The sequence below is a fragment of the Pongo pygmaeus genome, chromosome 5, assembly GCF_028885625.2.
Source record: "Pongo pygmaeus isolate AG05252 chromosome 5, NHGRI_mPonPyg2-v2.0_pri, whole genome shotgun sequence".
NCBI lineage: Eukaryota > Metazoa > Chordata > Mammalia > Primates > Hominidae > Pongo > Pongo pygmaeus.
The window spans coordinates 136,611,265-136,634,710 of NC_072378.2; the positions used below are offsets into that span (position 1 = coordinate 136,611,265).

General features: G+C 33.9%; 1 protein-coding gene across 9 annotated transcripts in view; it reads right to left on the reverse strand.

Moving 5' to 3' along the window:
• Positions 1 to 1,077: 1,077 nt before the first annotated feature.
• BCLAF1 (BCL2 associated transcription factor 1) overlaps positions 1,078 to 23,446 on the reverse strand; it is a 32,481-nt gene continuing 10,112 nt past the window's right edge. The window contains exons 3-13 of one of the 9 annotated variants that reach the window (XM_054491628.2): positions 22,220 to 22,333; positions 20,345 to 21,250; positions 18,316 to 18,462; positions 18,001 to 18,170; positions 15,560 to 15,665; positions 14,476 to 14,560; positions 11,927 to 12,102; positions 10,651 to 10,831; positions 9,517 to 9,663; positions 3,758 to 3,970; positions 1,078 to 3,605 (exon numbers count right to left, since the gene is read on the reverse strand). In XM_054491628.2, coding sequence (XP_054347603.1) covers positions 3,600 to 3,605; positions 3,758 to 3,970; positions 9,517 to 9,663; positions 10,651 to 10,831; positions 11,927 to 12,102; positions 14,476 to 14,560; positions 15,560 to 15,665; positions 18,001 to 18,170; positions 18,316 to 18,462; positions 20,345 to 21,250; positions 22,220 to 22,323 — 2,241 coding nt within the window. In that variant the 5' untranslated portion in view covers positions 22,324 to 22,333 and the 3' untranslated portion in view covers positions 1,078 to 3,599. Of the gene's footprint in view, positions 3,606 to 3,757; positions 3,971 to 9,516; positions 9,664 to 10,650; positions 10,832 to 11,634; positions 11,794 to 11,926; positions 12,103 to 14,475; positions 14,561 to 15,559; positions 15,666 to 18,000; positions 18,171 to 18,315; positions 18,982 to 20,344; positions 21,257 to 22,219; positions 22,334 to 23,446 lie in introns of those variants that run through there. The other 8 variants (XM_054491622.2, XM_054491627.2, XM_054491620.2 and 5 more) reach the window with 8 other exon arrangements.

Genomic DNA, 23,446 nt, shown 5'->3' on the forward strand with positions numbered 1-23,446 from the left:
CTCTGTGGTCCTCAAGTCAATTAAATACAACTAGATTCCATATATTCCTGAATCCTAAGAGATGTAAAACTTGTTCATTTAAACTTCATTAGGACAGTGTACTAATGTTTAGTATCTACCCCAATAAAATTTGAAACAGATTTAATAATAGTATCAACTATTTGAGAACTCTAAACATACAATGGATATTACTTTCTCATTTTAAGGCTCAAGAGATTGAGTCTAGGCAAATAAATCCCAATGACAATGAAGTTTATTTCTCCATTTGCCTTCCCTCTTCAACTTTGTAAATTGAGAAAGGCCTCTGAACTTCTCTTTCTGGATGTGAAAGTCTATTATTCCACAAGGAAACTTAAGGTACATCCCCACCAAAGGGATTCCAGTTGAAACCCAGAAAAAGAAAAATAAGAAAAGTTAAACAAATGTTAACAATGCAGCATACTTTTATATAAGAAATTTGTATATAACATTACAATTATCCAGTATAATTAAGCGACCAATGATCTTACACAACCCTTTACATGCATATATATGTACAAACAGAGTTCTTATTTCTCTCACAGAATTTTTAAGGACTAATTTGCCATTTGTATGAGTCAAAATGTGTCAGTTTGTCTTAGCACACAAATTTCTGTGAAAATGCTTTGTTAAAACTGACAGGATGGCACATGGTAAGAATTATACCAGATCTTACTCAAAGTGAATGAAAAGACAATTCTTTTTAGTTATTTACTAGCTACTAAGTTTTTAGAAAGAGAAGTAATCACCATATTATTATGGGTGATAAGGTCCCAGATTAACATAAGAAAAAGAGGACTAAACTACAAATCCAGAATTCCCATATTTCAAAATAATGGCTTAGATTTACCAACTGTAAAATTTCCCATTTTCCCAGGGGAGACAAGGGAGAGAGAGGAAAAAAAAAAAAAAAACAGTAAAGAGAGGTTTGAGGGAGTTTATATAGCATTTATCAAGCCTTACCACACCAGTAATCTTCCTAACAGATGTGCTGATATTCTAAAATAGGCCATAGAAATAAGATGTGTGAAACAGACACAGGTAAACAAACAACAGCAGTTATTACTTGTAACATTTTATTGGCGTATGACAATTTACAAGGGTCCCTGTTGCATTATACATCACACTGAGTAAGAATCGTTTAGCCATCTACATTCAATGTTACTGGGTAATATTTTTCTCAAATTATAATTCCCAACAATGATTTTACCTGTGACAAAAGGAAAAATAGTAATTCCTTGAAGTAGACTGTAACTGGAAAAACATTTTGCTTTTAGTATAAAAATTCCTAGGATGCTGAAAGGTACACATACACACCTAAAGAGTCATGGCCTTCTTAAACAGCTTTCTTAATCCTTTCTGGAAATATCCTTTGGTTCATTTTTATTGCCCCTCTCTAGGCAAAACAAAGTATGTTAACGCAGGTGTCAATGAGTTATTTCCTAGCACTTGTAAGCAAATATCCTTACCAAGAGGAACCATTCAACTTTTATAATACTGTAAAGCGTGGAGTTAAGATGTGTTTTAAAAAAATATACAGGCTACTTTTTATATGCTTGGATCTGAAAAAGGTAACATCCACAATGGCATTCTATTACAGAGTTCTTACAATCACCCTAGCCTACTACACTCTGGTATAATACTCTTTCCTCAATTTTGTTTAATAGAATAAAAGTAACCAAAGGTAAAGCAATGCATTTGAACTTAAAATATAACCTGCCCACAGGAATTAAGTAGCTTTATTCCCACTCCCTATTACATAATTTCTCAGATCCCCTTTTACCTATTGTCTTAAGTGGATAAGCACATAGTCATGCACACAGATTTGATGTCTAACCAAGTAACTGTTATGGTATTTATTTGTATACAATAAAAGGGTCATGAAAATTCTGTTGGGAATCACATCCATGTTGCTTTCACACGTAAATAAGTATTACTCTGAACAGGAGAATATTAGTTATGTCCTGATTAATGCAATACATACTTCCTTTGGCAGGTATCTCCTCTGCTTTAATAGACAATTTCAGAAAGACATGTTAACAGGGGAAAATCACACAATACTAAGGATCTGAGGGCCATAAACATCACATACGTTGAGTTTGCTTTTAGTTTTGTTTCCAACAGTTCTTAACCAATGTCCCTGGCTGTAATCTAGGTGCTAGACGCATTGCAAATCCTCGAAAGTGTTTAAGATGAAAGAGCAATACACTTAAGATCTTCAAAAGTTTACATTAACAGAATAAGCATTAGCTCCTTTTAACACACACAACTAAATTAACAAATGAAATGTGTCTACTTTTATATATGCCCATAAAGCAGACAGACTTAACACTGAAATTTACTATTTTAGATTTTCACTCCTTTAAGAGCTATCAATATAGACACAAAAGATAATTCACATTTGAAAAATTATCTACTTGAAGAATAGAACGCTTAAGAGGAAAAAGAAAAAGCCATTCTACAAACTGCAACTGAAATGGGGGGGAAAAAAGTTAGATCAATGCGGCAACAAGCTCCTGCCAAAACTTTTATTGGTGACATTTGAAAAACAATTTTCTTAAAACACTATTAATGAACAGTATGCTGTGTTTCTCTATTTTTACTAATAGTTACACTACAAACTAATGTTCAGCTCAAATAAATATGTAAGATATGAAATCAGGTACTAATGTATCAACTTATTCTGCAGGATAAACCTCCTCCATACCAACCCCAGGATTACAGTTTTTCTTCTGTTTAAAACTAGGATGTTCAGTAGAAATGGGGTTTCTATTTGCAGTATTGTTACAAACCAGTTTTCTCTCGCAAATAGCTAGTATCTAAGACCATGACTCAAACTATCAAATAGGAATAGAAAGAGAACACTCAGTTTTGAACGCAAATAGAAAAGGCTCCTAAGAATGTTCTTTATAGGCCACTGCTTGCTTTCAGTAAAAATAACATTTTCTCAAAACTTTTCAATCTGATTTTTAATAGCTTGTACTTTTTAGCTATTGGCAAAGCTTTGTTTTTTTTTTTAATTCCTTCTTAAGCATTTGCTCAAGTGTTAAACTAGCTTAGTTTACCAAAGTAACAACTTTTTGTCTGTGGTATACTTCAAAAATTAGTCACCCTACAATGTAGTGTGTTCAAATTAAACAGATGTATACAGTTAAAATAATTAGTGTAGTCTCTATAAACAATTTCTGTTCCAGGATTTATATGTAGAGCTAACGTTTACTTCAGAATAAAACATTGACAAACAGGGAAGGAAGAGAATCAGAACTTTCACAGAGCTGTACTTGACCATATCTTATAGACAAAGCAGAATTACAATGCATGTAACAAAAACGTTAAAAGTTTTAAAAGTTGATAGTTACAAATATGGTACGTAACAATTTTCTACTTTATTTCAGTACAATTTTCAACATACAGTCTACTATTTCTCAAGATATTTGAAGACTTCAAACAAAATTTCTATAGACTACTTGCAAACAGTAAAATTTAAGTAAAATGCTTACGTTCTTATTTGAAAACAAAAATCAGGTAAAAAAAAATGGTGGGTGCAAGTTCTGCTCTCTTGTAATCTTACTTCATATTTATTATTCCTAAAAGAGAGAGAAAAAAAGATTAACAAAAGATGCGGAGAGTGAAAGGAACCATATTAATAATTGTTCCTAAAAATGAAATAATTAACTAATTCACCCACCAAACCTGTATCAAAAAAAATTTGTCAGAATCACAAGTTGAAATTTTATACCTTTTCTTCCTTGCGTCTGTCCTTCTTTTCTTCATTATTTTCCATGGTCTCTTCTTCATCTTCAACAATCCCATCCCCTTGGTATTTGTCATGAGTCCATTTAGGACTGCTACCTGATTTTTTGAAGTTAAAGCGCCCTCTGCCACGTTGAAAAGTACCACGACCTCTTCCTCTTTTGGCCCAATAATCCACACCATCATCTCTGTCGTCATGCTACAGAAAGGTTAAAAACAATTGTCAATGAAATGTTACTTGTAAAGATGATCATTTCTCCAATCACAAATCACAGTATTAATCTTCTGAAGATTGGGTATATGAGATTGGTAATATTCTAAAACACAATAAAACAAAACCAGTAAAACTGAATTTTTCAACAAAAATATATCCATCGTCAAGAGAATAACTACATCTTACTACTTAGCAACCCAAGCACTGAAGGTTACCCAGACAATCACTTGGAAGATCTCAACTGATAAATTACCACTGATTTTTAGAATCCCGAGTTTTGTTTTTCTATTATGTCAATCCAAGTCCACTTATTACACCAAATGCAATGAGATAAAGTTTTTCCCAAAATTACCTTAGTTATAAAGATGCAGCAGAAAGTCATAAAAGTATCATTACAATATTATAACGTTCACTAAAATGAAACTGGTATGAATTTTATACTTTACATATAAAAGTAGATTTTAAATCTACTGAGATTGAAATCTAGATCAATGTATAGTACATATCGATGTTCTGGGCTAGAGAATTTCAATGGTAAATCATGACATGGTCCCTAGAATTAACACCTCACTCAGTTCTTCTTCATCAATCTAAAGTACTGCAGTTATCACATCCCAGCTTTAATTATTAATTGTATTCAAATACAGATGTTCCCCAAATTATGAAATTGTTCTATTAAGCAAAACAATCTGCAAAACTGAAAAGTACTTGACTTTGTAGATTAGTAGAGATGGGTATTATATTCATACAAAAGGCCAAGGGAGTCCTGTATGTAATTTAATTAACTGCTAACTTATTAACTTTGTCACCCACAAAAATGGGAAATAAAGCAAAATGCCCCTTTATTAGAAAAGGGGTATAATGCAAACAAAATGTTGTGTAATCTATAGCATACTAGTAGTGAGCAACCATCCAAAAGCCACTAAAACTTTTTTTTACGTAATATGTCATATGAGTATTTTTTTCCCAAAACATTAAGACTGTGCCTTTGGATATATTCATTTAACTGATTAACCCCCTTCATGACTTGAAAAGTTCAATTACATGGGTAACTAACAGACCATATGAAAGAGAACTTACCAACTGCTAATAATCTATCTTTACCAAACCACTGAAAGATTACTAGGTAGAGGTGTACATGACTCTATAATGAATGAATTTTGGAACTATCAAAAGTGTAAATTTAAATACAGCAGAGTTTATTGCAAACCCAAAATAAACTACTTTAAAATAGTCTGCCACTAAAAATAATGCCCACTCCACTACATAATTTCATGCTCCCTTATCACATTAACATACCCAACTCCAGAGGCTGTGTTTTTTTATGATATTTACACAATATGCCATGGATTCTGGGAAGAGGTTTTGGAGTAGAAGCATGGGTTTAAATCTTATCAGAAACTGTGTGACTTTGGGCAACCTCTCTAGAATATTTTACTTCATTTTAATAATGTGTGCCTTGAGGGAACACAGATCAGTAGAAAGTGCCTGGCCCAGTGTCTGACAAGCAAGCACTCAATAAACGGTGGCAAAAATGATGTTTCTATAGTGTGTAATATGGATCTGGCCCTGTTCTGAACACTTCACATGTATTTATTAATCTAATCCTCACAACAACCCTCTAAGATACTGTTACTGCCCTCATTTTAGAAATAAAGAAACTGAGGCACAGAGAAATTAAGTAACTTGCCCAAGGTCACAGAGCTAGCCCTTTCTTCTACCCCTTGTGACCATCACCCATAAAACACATTTCCCAGATACCTTGGTGGCAGTATATGATTACCACACCAGGTAGCTAAGAGTTAGCAGAAATAGAAAAGCCAAGAGCAAAGCTAGACACTAGGGTTAAACTAGCCACTGCTTTTAATATACTATCATCTGAAACTTGGTAAACACAACAGCACCTAAACAATTAAACTGTGCCTTTCGTAGGGTATCCTGGCAGCTACTTAATTGAGATTTTTGATGCTAAACGTATTCTTAATGCTCAAGTTTTATATCGAAGATTTCAATCTCATTATTAAAATTTTTAATTTTTAATTATCTCAGATTAAAAAGGGCCATAAGTTAGACATTCATATACAGCTAAGAACATGTTAACAAAGGAGTCTGTATTAGAACCAAGACCTTCTGAATCATCTTCTCTCTTCTCCATACAAGGATCAAGTTTCAAAGGAATAATTACCAAAACTCTAATCCTGAACCCCCTTCCCCACCAGCGATTTTCTCTTCCTTTGAAGACAGCAACTCAACACCGAGAACCTGCCTACTTCAGTACTTTCCCACTTGCTCCAACTCTTCACATTCACCCCTCCATAGAATTTCAGGTTCTAACTAAAACTAGTATCTTTCCTGGAATTTTTATTATTGAAAACATTACACACCTTTGCATAAAACAAAGCTTAGAGATAGGAAAATTCAGAAAAGAATGCAACAAAGATTACTATAACTCAGTATTGGACAACAAATAGTACAAACAAGACTTTCAGAACCCTGACTCTGGTGCCCAATGCCTAAGTCCTGACCCCATTGCTACTAGCCACATAACTCTGGTTAAGCTACTCAACCTTTGTACCTCAGTTTTTTCCATCCACAAAAATAGAATAACAGCCCCAACTCAAACGGCTTTTTAAAGTATTCATACATACAGAACACTCAGAACAGCACCTAGCATAGTACATGATGCTTAATAAATGTTATCTATTATTACTAAGCTTTTTTTGTTTGAGACAGATTCTCACTCTGTCGCCCAGGCTGGAGTATAATGGCGCAACCTTGGCTCACTGCAACCTCCACCACTTGGGTTCAAGCGATTCTCCTGCCTCAGCCTCCCGAGTAGCTGGAACGACAGGCACGCACCACCACGCTCGGCTAATTTTTGTATTTTTTGTAGAGACAGGGTTTCAACATGTTGGCCAGGCTGTTCTTGAACTCTTGACCTCGTGATCCGCCTGTCTCGGCCTCCCAAAGTGCTGGGATTACAGGCGTGAGCTACCGTACCTGGCATGTTAGTTACTAAGTATTAATGTTTCATCCAAATGGGCAAACTCTCTTAAACCGGTCAATTGTTCTGAAAAAACCTAAGGGAATGAATGTCTACTTCTAGACTTTTCTTCTGAATCGTATTTTTCCTTCTTTTCCCTCAACATTCCTTTACATATAAGATACAAAATCTTTTAAATTCAACTATTCATGTGAAAACCAAAGTTGCCATTTCAATGGCTCATAAGTAAAAACCAAAATAATTAACTTTGGGAATTGATTTATAAGGAAAAAGTGTGTAATTCTGCTTGATATTCTAGTGAACATCATCAGTCTGTGGCAAATCAATGTTTGTTTTATACAGAGACCAAGATTTTTAAATATAACCCAGAAAAGCAACATGTAAAAATATTACTGCTACTTATAAGTGGCTAAATTCTTAAAATAAGACAGTTCTTAATGAAACTACTGCCTAAGTAAACGCCAACCCAAAATGAGTATGTACTTGTTAAGGGTTAGCAGACTCTTAAGAGAATGCCATAGAAAAATGGCCTAAATTTTATATTTGTAAATTGTTAAAAGTGTTAAACAATTACTATCTAGTTCACCTCTCATTCCCTCTTAACCTTCTGACCTATCTATCATACCTGGTCTACTTCTCTGGCATTTTTACTCTCTCTCACTTTTCACCCCACCTTTGAAATGTTGGTCTTTATCTCTTCTCTTCTGTGATCTAACACAGCTTTAATGGTAACCTATAAAATTAGAGCACTTAGATTTTTTTGTTTCTCTAAATTTGAATTACCAACTATCCACTGGACAGCTCCATTTCTCCCAGGCACTTCAAATTCAACCTGTTCAGAACAGAACTTAATCTTTTGAAAGGAGCTTCTTTCCTATAGATTTAGATTCCTTCCTCTCACTACCAACTTCCTGAATTCAAGTCCCCATAAATGTTACTTTTTCTCAAATCTAGCCCCTTAGTTCAGACACTATATTCTCTCAAATTGCTTAACTTTTAACACCCATGATTTTTGTAAACTCCGCTTAAAACTCTATTTTCTTAAAAGTATTAAGACCTTTCACACTGACTCCTTGTACTCAATTTTCCCACACTTAAACCAACCATCTAGCCATCTGAGTACTAGTGTTATCTATACCATGCTGTTTCACTCCTTCTGCTATGTGCAGTACACTTGCCTACCTCTTAACCTCAAGATTAAGGTCAAGTTCCTCTACAAAAGTCTCTCCTAATCACTGTCTCCTTTGCAAAAATCCACCTATTTCTTCTTTGGGAAAAGTGAAAAGCCACCATATATATTTAGAGTGTTTGTTTCTCTACTACTAGTAGTCTGTAAGTCAAAAATTAGAATCACATCCTACTTGTCTTTCCATCCTTAGTACCTAGCATAAACATGAGTCTGTTAATACATAAATTCTTGAACCAAGTAGATGGATCTTTCAAATTTTTGTATACATCAAATGCCTTTTACTTTCCAGAATGTCAATTCAAGCCACTCAAGAAGCATAAACTGAGAAAACATTAGCCTAACACACTCTATAACTTTTTTTTTTGGTTCTTGGTCATTAACATGCCAAAAAAGAGGCAAATGGAAATATATTTTTGAAACATATATATTGTTTTTCCAGACAAAATAGAGATCCACTTCAAACTATAGCTATAACCTCTAAGTAGGTATGTCATGGACATTCAGGTTTATTCAAATATATTCATAAAAAGCCAACTGAAAAAGTAAACAATTCCTCAAGTCCAATACAATCTTCCTCCATGGAAGCAACTAGTTTTCATAACTAGTCTCTGAAGCATAAATTCTCTGAAAAGCCATGACAAAAAAATGAATACTTCTGGTAATAGTTTCAGTATATTCTTGTCCACCTCTATAATGCAGGAGGCACCCTTTTCCCCATGCCAAACAGCAGGAAAATGCCCATCCTCATCTAGAGAATCCTTCAGGACCTACCACCTCTAGCTTCATCCTTGAAAAACTATTTCGGACGGAAAAGCACCTCTACCACAGGAAGCACCAAATTAGTGTATCTAGCAGCAATTTTTCCGTAATGTAATTTTTCATCATTTTTTCTCCAATCAAAGTTGACAGCCTCTCTAAAATTCTTAATTACACGTACTTTGAAAAAATTCTTCTCCTTTTCATTTAAACAAATAGCTATGATAATGGAAGGTACATCTTAATGCGAAGTTTCTACAACTGTCACTGTCTTATAGACAGATATAAAACAAACATTAAGCTCAACTATAATACAATGTTTTTCTCTGAATGTGGGTAACAAATCAGGTGTATTTTTCGCTTACCCTGATCAGCCTATGTTTAATATCAAGAAAGTATGAACAGGACTAAAGGGACCCACATTTTTCAAAATTTCAAATCATCTGGGTAATTATTTTAAAAAAGGTTTCCCACATAACGGTGAATCTTCTTATAGTAGTGGTTATCTGTACTCAAATTTATTCACCTAGTATGCTTCGAAAATTAATGCAAACCAAATAAACACAGATGTCTAACACCCACCAAGAAGTACTTCTTGCTCTTTGGGGTATATTCTGGATCCCATTCCTCTTCCTTCGGTCTCTTTTGAAAAGTAGTATTTGAGTTGTTTGGACCAGTATTTGTCCCAGCAAAAACTCCTCTGGCTCTTCCTCTGCCTCTAATTCGAAACTGATTAACATTAACAAAGTTGTTTAGTGATGCAATCAAAAGGTATTTAGTTACATGCAAATTCTAATTTTACTGCAGTAACAAAAACATATGCCCTAATTTCCTATCTAAATCTCACGGCCATTGAGGATGAAAAGGATGGCCATTTTATATCATAGGCAAAAAATTTCTGCCAACTAAAAGTTGAGTAGGTTAAGAAGAAATGATCAACCTAAGTGTTAGAATACTGTACTTTCATGGACTGAACTAATATTTTTAAATAATCAAGTTGTTTTTCCTTTTTACTAGTCAAAAGTTGTCTAATTTCTTTGAATTATCATAGAAGCCCCAAGTATTCAGCCATACCTATCACCATATAAGCAAAGCTCTTCTCTTTCCCAAATTATCTAATAAATGAATTCCACCAAAACCCAACTAGATACTCGCTCAAGGTAGGAGTGTGAATCTCGAAATTAAAGAGGCAAGAAGATGCACTACCATGAAGTCATTATATTAATAATTATAACGACTTACGGAAACATGGGGATAATGTATATGCTATGTGAAATATTTATATGATTTCTATGACTGATACCCATATAAGCAAGGATTTGAAGAAAGCAGGCAAAATGAATGTAACTGTAATACAGAGATGAACATACAGGGGTTTTATTAAGGCGTTAAGGTACCTTTTCAAAAACTAAGTGATTAAAGAAATGTTATTACCAATCAGTAACTTTCCTTGACTCTTGGTCTTTAAGGACTAGGTACAGTTATTGATCTCGAAGTCAAGAAAAGTACCTAGTTTATACAGATGCTTCTAGATCTCAAAATGGCATTTCTAAATGAAGACAGCACTTCAAACACCACTTCATGTTTCAATACTACCTCTGACTTTAGGAATAATGACACATATAACAATCTCTAAATCATGTATATGACCTTCCTTATGTACAGTACTCTAAGATAAACTCCTACCAAACAATCAAAGATAATTTTTTCACTTACAAAGGTTCCTCGTGGTCGGCTAACTCCTGCAAAGCCTGAGTATTCTTTCATTTCATGGTGAGTTTTAAATTCTTCTTCTCTTTCCTTCTTACTCTCCTTTTCTTCTCGAGAACTGGGAGAAGAAGGTGATGCTGAAGAGGATGAAGATCGAGAATGATCTTGCTCTCTACTTTTATGTTTACTGCAAAATAAAGAAAACAAAAAATGTGCTACTTTTAAAAAGATAAAGACCCTGCTGAATCTTACAATAGAAGAGATATTTTTCAAGTCAACAACACTATCCCCTAATAAAATTATGTAAATAAAATAATTGGGTGTTAAACTTTGACACAGTCTGTTTCCATTCTCCTTCAATATGTGTTTTACATCAATAATGAAAAACATGCTAGGGCCTGCCAGTTAGAAAATAGTAGTCTGTAAAGGTCAAGAATAAGGTTCAGTTCTTTAGTATTTTTAAATTAACTTATATCTTTTATTACTTTAACGAAAGGAAGACAAGAGTAGGAAAAAGTAAGGATGTTCTTAAGGCCAAGTTTCAAAATGACTGCAGTTTGTACACCCTGGGTGAAAATAGTTGGTATAGTTTGGGCTATAGTACCATTATAGCAAATAAAAAGCATATGACATTACAAATAACAGCCATAAATTTAATAACACAAAATCCACCATTTACCTAATGAATAGCAAGGAAAAAGATTATCTATAATACTTTGTGTTCCTATTTGACTCTATGATGATCAAATTTACATGATTTAATGCAACACCCGAAAAAGGTCATACCTGTGGTTAACTCTTACCACTGCTAACAGTTTCCAAGGAAATATTATTTTGAAAGACTAATACACATTGCTATTTCTAGTCCTTCCTCCCCCCCATCTCTCCCATGTTAAACCACTAGATTATCAGTTTAAAATTCTTGTACTCTGGGTGTTATGAGTTGAAAAAGTGCGGAATCAAGCATAACGAACCAAAGTTCTTACACAAACTGTTTCTAGAAATGCACTGCATTGAAGTCCAACCTCCTGATGTAGCCTGGATAATAGGACACATTAATTTGTCATTTTTTTTTTCAGTGTTAGCTTGCTATTCCAAAGTTTTTGTCCTCATCCACCATAAGCCGTGTAAAAGACAAATACATTTTTGCTGTAAAACAAATAATTTTAATTGTTTAAATTTAAACATTCGATTACACAGTCAAAATTGAAAGCAATTAAGCTGACAATTATTAAAGGCTAATTAGAAGCTAAAACCTATCTTAGTCAGTTTGAACAATTACCTGTCATCTTTGTAAGATTTGTATTCCTTGTAATCTTTTGGAGTTTTTTCCTGCTTTCTTGATCCACTGGATTCCCTGGAGCCCTTGGAATCTCCCCGCTCTTTACTTCTTTCTTTTCTACGGCGATCAATGTCATGCCGAAGGTCAGCAGAGTCACACCTTAATTTTTTATCTCCCTATAAAAGACAGATGTAAAATACAGATTTCAGGGGAGAAATAGAAAAAAAATATACACACATATTATAGAGTTAAATTTTATGCCAGCTTCTACACTGGCATTTTAGTATCAGAAAATAATGAATCATATAAGATACTATCACTTAGTTTTTGTTAAAAAATGTACTTGATTATTTTTACTAAATATTTGTGTATACAAAGTGCAGTGGGACTGGGGAAATTATTAAAAGCTAATTATCTTGAGAATTTTGCAGGTTTTTATCCAAAACAATCTATAATAAATTTTTGTACAGTAAATGATATAAATATTTTTTCCACTCAGCACATCCTTATTATTATCCCTCATCCTTCCAAATGCTGTTTTCAATAGTTGAACAATGACAGATGTTATAATCTGTAGTTGTGATGTAGCCTTCTACCTAAATAAAAGAGATCCTAACATAATGGTTCTCATTACTTAAGCCTCATTATGATCAAGCTCTTCCCAAATAATCTGACCAACCCGATAAAAAAAAAACTTCAAAAGTAAGAATTCTATAATTTCCATAACATGCACGTGAAATATGATTAATGAAACCAATTGGTTGAACAAGGGTAGAAACAAAGCCAGAAAGATATTCGCAATCCTGTACTCAGTATCTTGGGCCATATACTGCCCTTTCTCAATTCAGGTATTGCAACGGACATTAGTTTAACTGGGTCACAATTCACCTCCTTCTTGTTCCATTGCTTTTTCAAATACTACATAATTTAGGAAGATGGAAAGAGGCATCTAGGAATGAAGAGAAATTATACATCAGTAAGATGCTAAGCAATGTGGACATCCTTGCTAGTATTCAACAATAAGTAGTATTTACTCTGGGAAGTCTGGCTATAATATTCATAAGCATTCATAAAACTGAAAGTACGTATCTCCAAATGATATCAACTACTCACCTATTTGCTCCCAGAGTCACAAAGAAAAAAATCTAATCAAGAGCAAAAAAACCTTCCTATTCACCTAGGTATTACCAAGTCCACAAGTAACAAGATAATGTAAGTGAAACTACTTTGTAAATTACAAACGATATATACATAATTATATATTAACATGTTATTCATCCAGACAGGAGGATAAAAACCAATGGCATATCCTCTTGTCTATTCATCAATTATCTCTACTTTTTCTCCTCTGGATCAAAATCTGGTCTATGTAATGAGGAGAGAAGATACTCACTGTCAGAGCACGAGGACAGACTAAACTGTTGGGAAAACTAAATTAACAACTTTGAACCCAAGAGATTATTTAAGTTAAAAACCAAAAAAAGTATTCACTTCTCAGAATCTGTTCTTTCAAGATCACTACGCCCCATGCAAAATAAAAATAAAAATAAAAATAAACCTTGTTTGTAAGCTCTAGATTCCACATCTAGTAAGTTAATAGCATGCCCTATTAAACTTGTATACTACCACTGTCCATAACAGCTTCTAGTAACAAACGTGCCTATTTTCAAAATAACCCAATTATTCAACAACTCTGCAAAACAGATGCATTCTCATTTCTCTAATTAGAAAAGCAAGGTTCAAGAGGTTATTTTCCAAATATCATGTAGATAGTACTTAGTGACAGCCAGAATTGGAACCAAGCAGTACTTTCAAGTCCCCTAATCGCTTCAAAACAGTTGCTCCCTTTCTGCTTTTCCCCACATTTCTATTGCTAGACATTTTATGGCCTGATATGGATTAGTCTACCTGGCAAAGGTCATTTTGAATTGTCAGAGTATATTGGAGACCCCTTAACCACTGAATTCCATTCTCACCAAGACCCCTCAATATCTTTCACAGGCTCCTCTCTCATGTTTAAAAGACATTCCCCCAATCCCCAAATATTCCAAGAGTGACAACAGTCTTTGTTCCAAACGTTCATTTGTAAACCAGTTTTTAGAATGCTTATTTCTTAATCCACATCAAAAATGCTCAGTAGCATGGGGATTACTTCTTGTTATCTGTGAAGAACCTAGAGATATTAATTTAGACACACAAATAGAGAAATATTTACTCTGGCTAATGAATCTCGTCTAAAAATTCTAATTTGTATCTTTGATTTTATAATTTCCCTGTCTACCCACTGATTCTTTACACTTTTCTTAGGACTATTTTTTTTCCTTTCATTAGTGTTTTGAAAAAACACTCTTGGTTTAAATTTAAGACACTTAGTATAGTGTCACCTTAATTTCTTCCAAGAAGGAACAGTATGTACACTACCATAATAATATAGCTGTGAATTAAAAGTAGAAGATATCTATAGACATTTTGCCTTGGGAAACTATATTTGGTACAATATCATTAACTAAGGTGAACTTAACATGAAAAAATTACATTCGAAAACATACCTTTTGATTTTCTTCTTTAAAAACTCTCTCTTCCCCTGCTAAACGGGTATGCTTCCTCAGGGTACTTGGTGAGATGTCAATTCTCCTTAATGTAAAATAAAATATATTTTTAGTCATATTATTAACTTTTTGGTTCAAAAACATCCACACGATTGTCCATTTTCCTAAGACAGTTATTTCTCTCCCAATCAACTACTTTAGCACACCAAGACTATTAATTTACTTTATAATACACAATTAAGAAAAAATATCCATGAAGAATGAATTAAAATGCTCCAACCAGATATTTTTATATACAAGTGAAGTCTGGCCTTTAAAACATCAAACTTATTTTAGCCATCAAAAATAGAAAAAATGTGTTTCGATTAAACTGGATATGATTTTAAGCATCAACAAACACACATGAATAGGATTATTTGCTCCTGTCTTCAGTATTTTTAGATATTCAGTACCCCTTTAGTTTTATTCTGTGCCTTTCCTTTTTAAGTCAGTATTGGCTGCGACTACCCAGTGCTTCTTCAGCAGTCATCACCAAAACCACACCAACTGTGTACAAAGTACCGAGTCAGATAATTCATAGCCAGTATCACTGTCACTGCCACCCTGCAAAACTGGCATGATTATCCACATTTCGTATATGAAAAAATTGACGTCCAGAGATTAAGTTGTTCATCACAATGCAACGAAGAGACAAAGCCAGGATTTCAACACAACTATCTGACTTCAATGCTCATGCTTTTTTTCTCTCTCTCACCAAACATTTTTTATTTCACAAACTTACTAGAAATTCGAAGGTAACTCTAGGCCTCCACTGCCCCTCCCAAAAACCAAACTAACTGATAACTATTTAATTCCATTCTGCAAAGTAATAAGAGTTAATATTTCAAGTTCTAACAACCAGTTTCAACGAAGCTGAAAATCGAGAATTACAGAATTTTCAAGACTTTGAAATATATTTATTTAAAGTGTAAATGAGGAATAATACTTGTATCAATGACAAAAACAAACTTCCAATAAAATCTTGTTTTAACAGTGTCTTCCTATCAGAACAACGTTTTTATATGCCAATTCAGCGGATACATACCTGTGTATTTCAGGGCTCTTTTGCCGAGTACTATGTTCTTCAGTGGCTTTCTGATACGAAGTGAACCGCTCGTTTAGGGTCATTGCAGGTGACTTGAAGTATTGCTCTGTTGATTTAGAAGAAACACTGTCCGATTAGTTAACTTACTTTAAGAGAGATTTGTTTGTGACAGAAGGGCATGTAGCAGGTGAAAAGAAAATAAAATTACTCAAGAAACCTAGCAAAAGAGAATCAAGTGTTACAAGGAACTCCTACCCTTTCAACTTCTTGTACCTCAACAGGAAAGTGCTTCGAAAGTTGCTCACAGGTCCCTGTCAATACTACATCTAATCCAAGAGCAATTAATAGATTAAATCAAGAGTCTCTAATTCCACTTCATTAATACACTACTTCCTCAGAACAAAAGGGAACATCATCTATGGATGTTCTAATATCTTGCCAATATGAACCAATGACATTACTTCAAATAATCATTTGCAGAAAACAAAAATCAACAGGAAAATACGGAGTTAACTAAAAAGCTTGTTTGGGTAAACTATTAAATTTCATCAGTGACTATGCTGCCATATCAACAAAAATGGATTTATAAAAACACTGAATACTATCACTCAAATTGGAAAAATATTTTTAAATCAATTAACATTCAATAATTACTCCAAAAATCTGGCATCTTGGCAAACCCAACAGCACATTTGATATTGCTGTTTTGTCTCTCTTTAAACAATTTTCAAATTAGTAATATCGATACTGATTATTTTTAAAACTAGTTCAAGATATGTTGTAAATGTAAAATAGAAAGACGTATAAAGTCATGAGCTATGAAATGTCACATTATGAAGCAAGCTATCTGCTTAACAGGTCAACATACATCTGTGTCAACTTACCGCCCAATATCCAGCACATGTCTCATAACCAATCATTAAAACTTGAAACGGCCACTACAAGGGTAGTGCCTCAATCATAATTCCATGAAACCCAGGAATTTGAGCTAGCAACTCAGTTTTTATGCCATTTTTGCCAGGAAGACAGAAGATTCAACTTTGCCTGTATCTTTCAACAGCTATTTTACTTTGAAACATGGATTTTGCCATTTCAAAACATATTCCAGGACCTAGTTACAATGAAAAAGAAAACATCACTGGGCATTTTCAGCTCTATATAAAGTAAGAGCTGTTCAGATCGGTTGCACAATACCAATTATGAAACATCACTACAGTTATTTTAAAAAAAAAAAAGAAAAAAGAAAAAGGAAAAAATTTATCAAAACCTGATCTCAAAATTCAGTAATAAATTGTAAAATGTGGAGATAGGCCAAAAAAGATTAAAAAATTTTAAAAAAATGAATGTTTCATATTTTATGTACCACAGTAATATGGTCATAAACTGGTTCACAAACCTACTTAGAGCCAAATAGCAAAACTGTGTTGTTACCGTGTTTAAATAATTACAGCCCAAAAGAAATTCATTTAACTATTTACTGTTCTGATATATCAACTGCATAAAGAACTGCTAGAGGCAAGTTTCATCTATTACACTGAGCTGTTCTCATGTCAAACGACAGATTTTTTAAAAGCGCGGAGGGGATTAATTTTAAAGGCCAACAGTCTTTGAAGTTCCTGAGAAAGAACATGTCTCATAGTAAGTTGCTTTTTAAACACAAAAACAAAACAACAAAAACAAAACTTAACCTAACTGCCCAAAAGACATACCTGAAAATCTTTGAAAATTATTAGTAACTTTGCAACTATAATTACATACTGGTAAAAATTTTAAAAAAATCATTACTTTAGTTGAAATAAACAACCTTATCTTTAGGACCTAAAGAAGTGTCATCATTATCCTAATTAGTCACTATTCATGTAATCAGTATTTATATAATATACTTCTAAATTTCTTGAACTTTTTTCCTTTAAAAATCCTGATAAATTTTATCATTTTAAGATTTTTATGTATAAAAAATTAAGCGCAAAAAAAGTGTTTTTCCACCACTTCAGATTTCTTTAAAAGTTGAAAAGAAATTCTTAGTAATATTCAGTAACAATACTGTCTGACTTTGTTATAAATCTATGCCAAGATTTATTATCACAAGCCATAGGCATGCAATGAAAGACTATCTGTAAGCCTTCTGCACTTGAAGTACATTATAACATACTTAAAAAACACTTTTAGCATTCAACAAATCTACATCATGTTCTACCATGATACAGATTTTTAGTGTATGGTTTCTCCAGCATTTCAATTACTTTTTATTAACTATCTTCATAAGTTTCAATGCTAGCAAGACTAGGGACTCTCTTCTATGAAACTACTTTTCCAAGTTTTAATAGTATTGATGTGTATTTGCTAGCCCTGGGGTACATGAATTATTAAGCATAATTACACATTTTTTTATTTGCATGAAAGAGAAATTTAATTCACGATACTAAACATACTAAGCGTACCTTTAACATGATGAACCAAGGACACAATGTGTTGAATAAATGACTCTGAAGTGCTTTTGCTGGCTTGTGGCAACTTAATGTGGTCAAAGATGGATCGGAATTCTTGCTCCTTCTTGACAGAATGGACAAGTGTACTAGCAAGCAGCCTGTCTTTAGTCAAGGAAGCAGGTCTGGAACATATTGATAACACACACACACACACACAAAATATACCATTGGTTTAAATATAAAAATGGTATGTTCAGAAAGTTTAAGACAATTAACTGGAATACTGACTGCCCACAGATTATTTACTGGGCATCAATATGGAATTACCTGTTAGAATCATCAAGAGGAACGGGTGCCATTTTGAGTTTGACTTCAGGACGGTGAGAATCACTCGCTATCATTTTGATCCTAAGTGGGCTTTCCTCTCTGAAGGTAGACTTTTCTCGTGCATCCAGATTCTTGTGTAGAGGGGGACTGTAATCAAAGAGGTCTTTGAGCTTTTCAGACTTTACCTGCTCAGGTGACTGAGTTTCTTTCTTTACTGTTATTCTTTCAGAATTTTTGTCTTCTTCTTTGTGCTTATCTTTTGTAGTGCTAGGCCTTTCCACTACATATCCAGTCTCTTTAAGTTTATAATTTTTTTCTTCTCTAAATCCATCACTTTCTCTATTGCCTTTCAGTGAAACTTTGGACTTGTACTTGAGTCCTTCCTCCTCAGTATTCCGGTGAGATGCAGTAGCAAAACTTTTACCCTGATCTGCGAGGACTGACTTCCTGAACTGTCTATAATCCTCTGTCTCCTCTGTGTCATCCCCTTCTGAATCATTAAACTTTTGTTTTCCAGACTCTTTATCACTGAAGTAATCTAGAGCTTCCTGATCTTCCCATTCTCCCTCTGCCCTCCCTTTCTCTGATCCTTTCTCTTTTGAAGCCTCTTTATCCCTGGTATTACCCCTATCAAGCAGGAATACTCTAGACTCTTCATCTGTGAACCTGCGAATAAGCAAAGAAGAGGATAGTAACTCTGGATTGCATTCACTGTAGATCGCTTCCATATTTAAATGTGTTGCCCAATCCCTCAGGACCAGCAAGAGAGAAAATAACCCTACTGCAAAGTGCTTTTTCAGATTCCACTTTTAAAAATCATTGAAAGCATCCATATAGAACTCATGTACTAACTTTTAAAATAAATTTACATTTGACTTCTGAAGTTTAAAACGCAAAGCCAACCACAAAAACCTGTCCTATTTAGTCACAATCCACAATTCTGCACTAACATGAACTTCTAGAGATTGCCTAAATTTAATTTTTGAAGCTAAGAACCACTAATAGATAATATACATTGTTAGAATTCTATTGATAATTATCCCCAAAATTTCAGACTGTTTCAATTACTTATCTATTAATATAAACAACGGTTCACACAAATGGATTTAAATACCACTGCAGTAATACTTTATGAGAATCACAAAACAGTTCATATAAACTTGCTCTAGAAAAATAATGATTTCTGGCACTATTTCATAGAAACTAATGATCAGTTCAATCATAAATTCTAGATTGTGCAGTGCTATTCCACAAACAGCATGTTTCCTCTATTTTCTCACTTTTAAGTCAAATCACAATACATGAAGCAACCAATTTTCATTGTTAGCAATTTTCAGCAACACTTGAAATCAGAATTTAAACAATGTATCTGTTTCAAATGTCATTAGTCAGTGAGAAATACCATTACCTTTTGTATAGTCAGGCTGAAATCATTAAATACTGACAGCCAGACTGTTTACGCCACCTAAGAACACGCAATATAGCTGCAGTATTTATGTAGGTCACATTCTAATAGTGAAAAGGACAAAATAAGCCTTCGATGCTTTAATAAACTTAATTTCTAAAAGGTTTACAGTTATTAGCAACATACTTCATTTAGTTATGCTCTAAGCTACTCAAATTCTCCTCATCTGTATTTTTAATTCTGGACCAAAAACGGTAAAACTAAGAGGAGGAATAGAAATTAGTTTTTTTTATTCTTTTTAAAGAGACAGGGTCTTCCTCTATCGCCCAGGCTGGAGTGCAGTAGGCGCAATCATAGCTCACCACAGCCTTGAACTCCTGGGCTCAAGAGATCCTCCCGCCTCAGCCTCCTGAGTAGCTGGATAAATTAATTTTTATTACAACACTTAGCTTCCAAAGTTCACCAGATAAGACTAAAAACAATTTGCAATTATCTTAAAATGAAGGAAGTGAAGAGTAAAAACCACTAGTTAAATACATATCACAATTTTACGTTTATAATTCCAAACAGAATTCAAAGAAGAAAAACAATATTATAATCTAGATTCTGTATTTTAGTTTTTACCTTTTTAAGAACTTCCCAGTCTTTGCAGTTTCCTGATCTCCACCATCAGGATAAAATGAGGAACGGCCCCTAGACTCATCTCTTGGAGCATTCTGTGGTGTGATTGTCTTTGCAGGACTTCTTCGTGAAGGGATGTGATGAATTGGACTATTCTGAGAAGGACTGTATCGACTAGATCCATTTCCAACAGAACCAGACCCAGACCTTTCAGGACTATGCTGAATGGAATGTGAATGCTGAGAAGGAGTATTTTTTGCAGAGTGAACTGTACTGAGCATGGGAGCATCAGAGCAAGATGAACTCTGACTAGGTGGTGTAGCAATAGGTGAAGGACTATGGGGTGATCTAGGACTATTATCATAAGCTGAAAGGCCAGGCCAAATATCACCAGATGTGGCTGATGACTTATTAAATTCATCGATAGACTCAGATGGGTCATGTTCAAATGTATCTTTTGGTTCCTCCTGTGATTTACTTTTCAACGGACTCTCTTCTTGGGGTTCCCCTTCAGCTTTTTTGGTTTGTTTTTCCTGAGACCCTCGTCTTTTAGAAACAGGAGATTTGCTATATGGGGATGAAGAACGAGAAGAGGATGATCTTGGAGACCTAGAAGATCTATATGACCGGCGAGATCTGCTTCTGGATCTTTGAGAAGAAACGGATCTTCTTTTTGGACTCCTGGAACGTGAACGACCTCGTCTAGGACTCCTAGAGTGCCTTCTATTCCAGACAGGTCTATAACCACCTCGATGATATCTACCTCCTCCTCCTTGATAATACCCTCTACCCCTTCCTCTGTACCCATAAGGTCGTCTCATTCCTCTATTATTTCTGTAATCGCGACGATAATCTCTAGAATACATACGATCTCTACTACGAGACCTTGAATATGTTCTGGAACGAGACCTAGAACTAAAAATGAAATAAATATCAATGCAAGAAAAATAAAGTATTCCATGCTACCATTCTAAATACTCTGGTTGAATACAACATGTAAATAAACAGCAAAGGTAAAAATAGACTTTTTAAAAAAAACTCATCTGTACATAAGTTTATGGTTTCCAATCAAAAAGCCTCACTAAGGTAAATACTGAGAGAATACCTTAAAGACGTTACAAATGAAGGCACAAAACACACACAAGTGCGTGTGTTATATATATCACACACATTAGGACATATTACCAACTGTAGTACGTCTAGGCAAGCACTTAAATTGATGTTGTAAAAGAATATTTAATGGCATGGCATAACATATAGTTAAATGGAGGAAAAGATTACAAAAAACTATCAGTGAGATACTATTAATTAAATACATACATAATATAAAGTTAAGCCTGGTGGGGGAAAAAGAATGATCGTCAACTACTATTAATTCTTAATGGTATTATGGTCATTTGTATTTTCAACTTCTGGTTTCTGTTTTCTATGCTAAGTATGTATTACTATTTTAACAAAAATAACCAGAGTTGTTTAATTAAAAAAAAAAATTACTTTGTTAGAATTCAAAGATTCACAGTCAGAAATGAGAAACTATAAAACAATATGCAGAGATTGTTTACTGTCAAATTCTTGCATTACCCAATTTATCTCTTAACATTGTGGACAAATACAAAGAAACCTGCCATGTATTAATACAGTAAAATTTGAGACCTGGAGTCAGACTAACTGGATTTCAATCCAAGCTCTGCCATTTACTAGAGCTTGTTACCTGGACATTTTCATTTTCTCACTTACAATAAGGATAACAATAGATCCATTTCACAGGGTTCTTTGAGAATAAAACACATTTTGGGGTTTAGCACTGTGTTTATGATACGCATTCAACAAGTATTAACTGATATAATTATTTTAAAAATTTAAAGCAGATTAAATCACCTGTATCGCTTCTTTCGAGAATGAGATCTTGATCTTGATCGAGAACTAGACTGTGATCTAGACTTTGACCTTGAAGAATGTGATCTAGAATTGGAGCGACCCATTTCTTTTCTCCTAATCAAATGATAGGGCAAAAAAAGGTTAAAATTACAATATGATTTTTAAAAATTTACATTATTAGTTACTTATTTTCAGATAAAATTTGATTTTTAAAAGTTTCTCAAAGGCTATTATTCACCATCCTTTTCAAATCAGTATTCAGAAGACAAGTCAATTATCCCTGACTAAAACTGTTTTCACCTGCATGACAGGTACTGTAGATTAAAGACACAACTGAAGATTTTTATGGACTGCCCCACTTATGTGCCTCAATCCAAAAAGCCAGCAGCTGCAGAAGCCAGAAAAAGCAATGAGACTGCAGCAGCATGTTATGTGTTATTCCATGCCCAATACAAATGCCTACCTCTCCTGTAAGAAAGAGAAATAAATAATAAAAGTACTACAGATAAGGCAACTGAAATAAAATAAAGTGTCACAATATTAACAAAAAATAAACCTACCAGGCTGTTATCATAGTGCTTTATGGCCCTGAAAATGAGACTGAGCTACTACTCCATATACACAATCCTGTCTGGAGTGGTACTAGATAGTATCCTAGAATACAGGACGCTAAGTTTCCGAACAGCTGGAGCCATGGCTCTGCTCTCAGTACTCATGACTCCAGAATAAAGTGGACTTATGTGACAATGCCTAGTTCACCCTGAAGCTTTCTGTTAGGAAGATTTAAAAAGAATAAAAGATAAAGAATTGGAAGGATTACTTCAAGAAAGATTTATTAGAACTACAAGAAAAAAAACTTGGGCACCAGTAGTTTAACTTTTCTAAACACTACATAGTATCCAATGCTATAATTAGACCTCATTGGGTACAGAAATCAGTAACTGTCAGAACTAATTGATTTATAAGATCTACTATTGAAAAAGCATACATATATAGCAAATCACTGCATGCATATCCCAAATGTCACATTTTCAACTTTTCAATGATGAGATTATATCTTAGCCTCTCAAGCTTGTTTTTGGTGCACAGAACTATTTCCAAATTTACACTAACTTACTCAAAAAGTATTCATTTCAATAAAAATCAACTTACTAAACTTCTAACAGCTTGCAATTCCCATAACACTTAAATAGTATCTCCTACCACCAAGTATTTTTGAAGGCACTT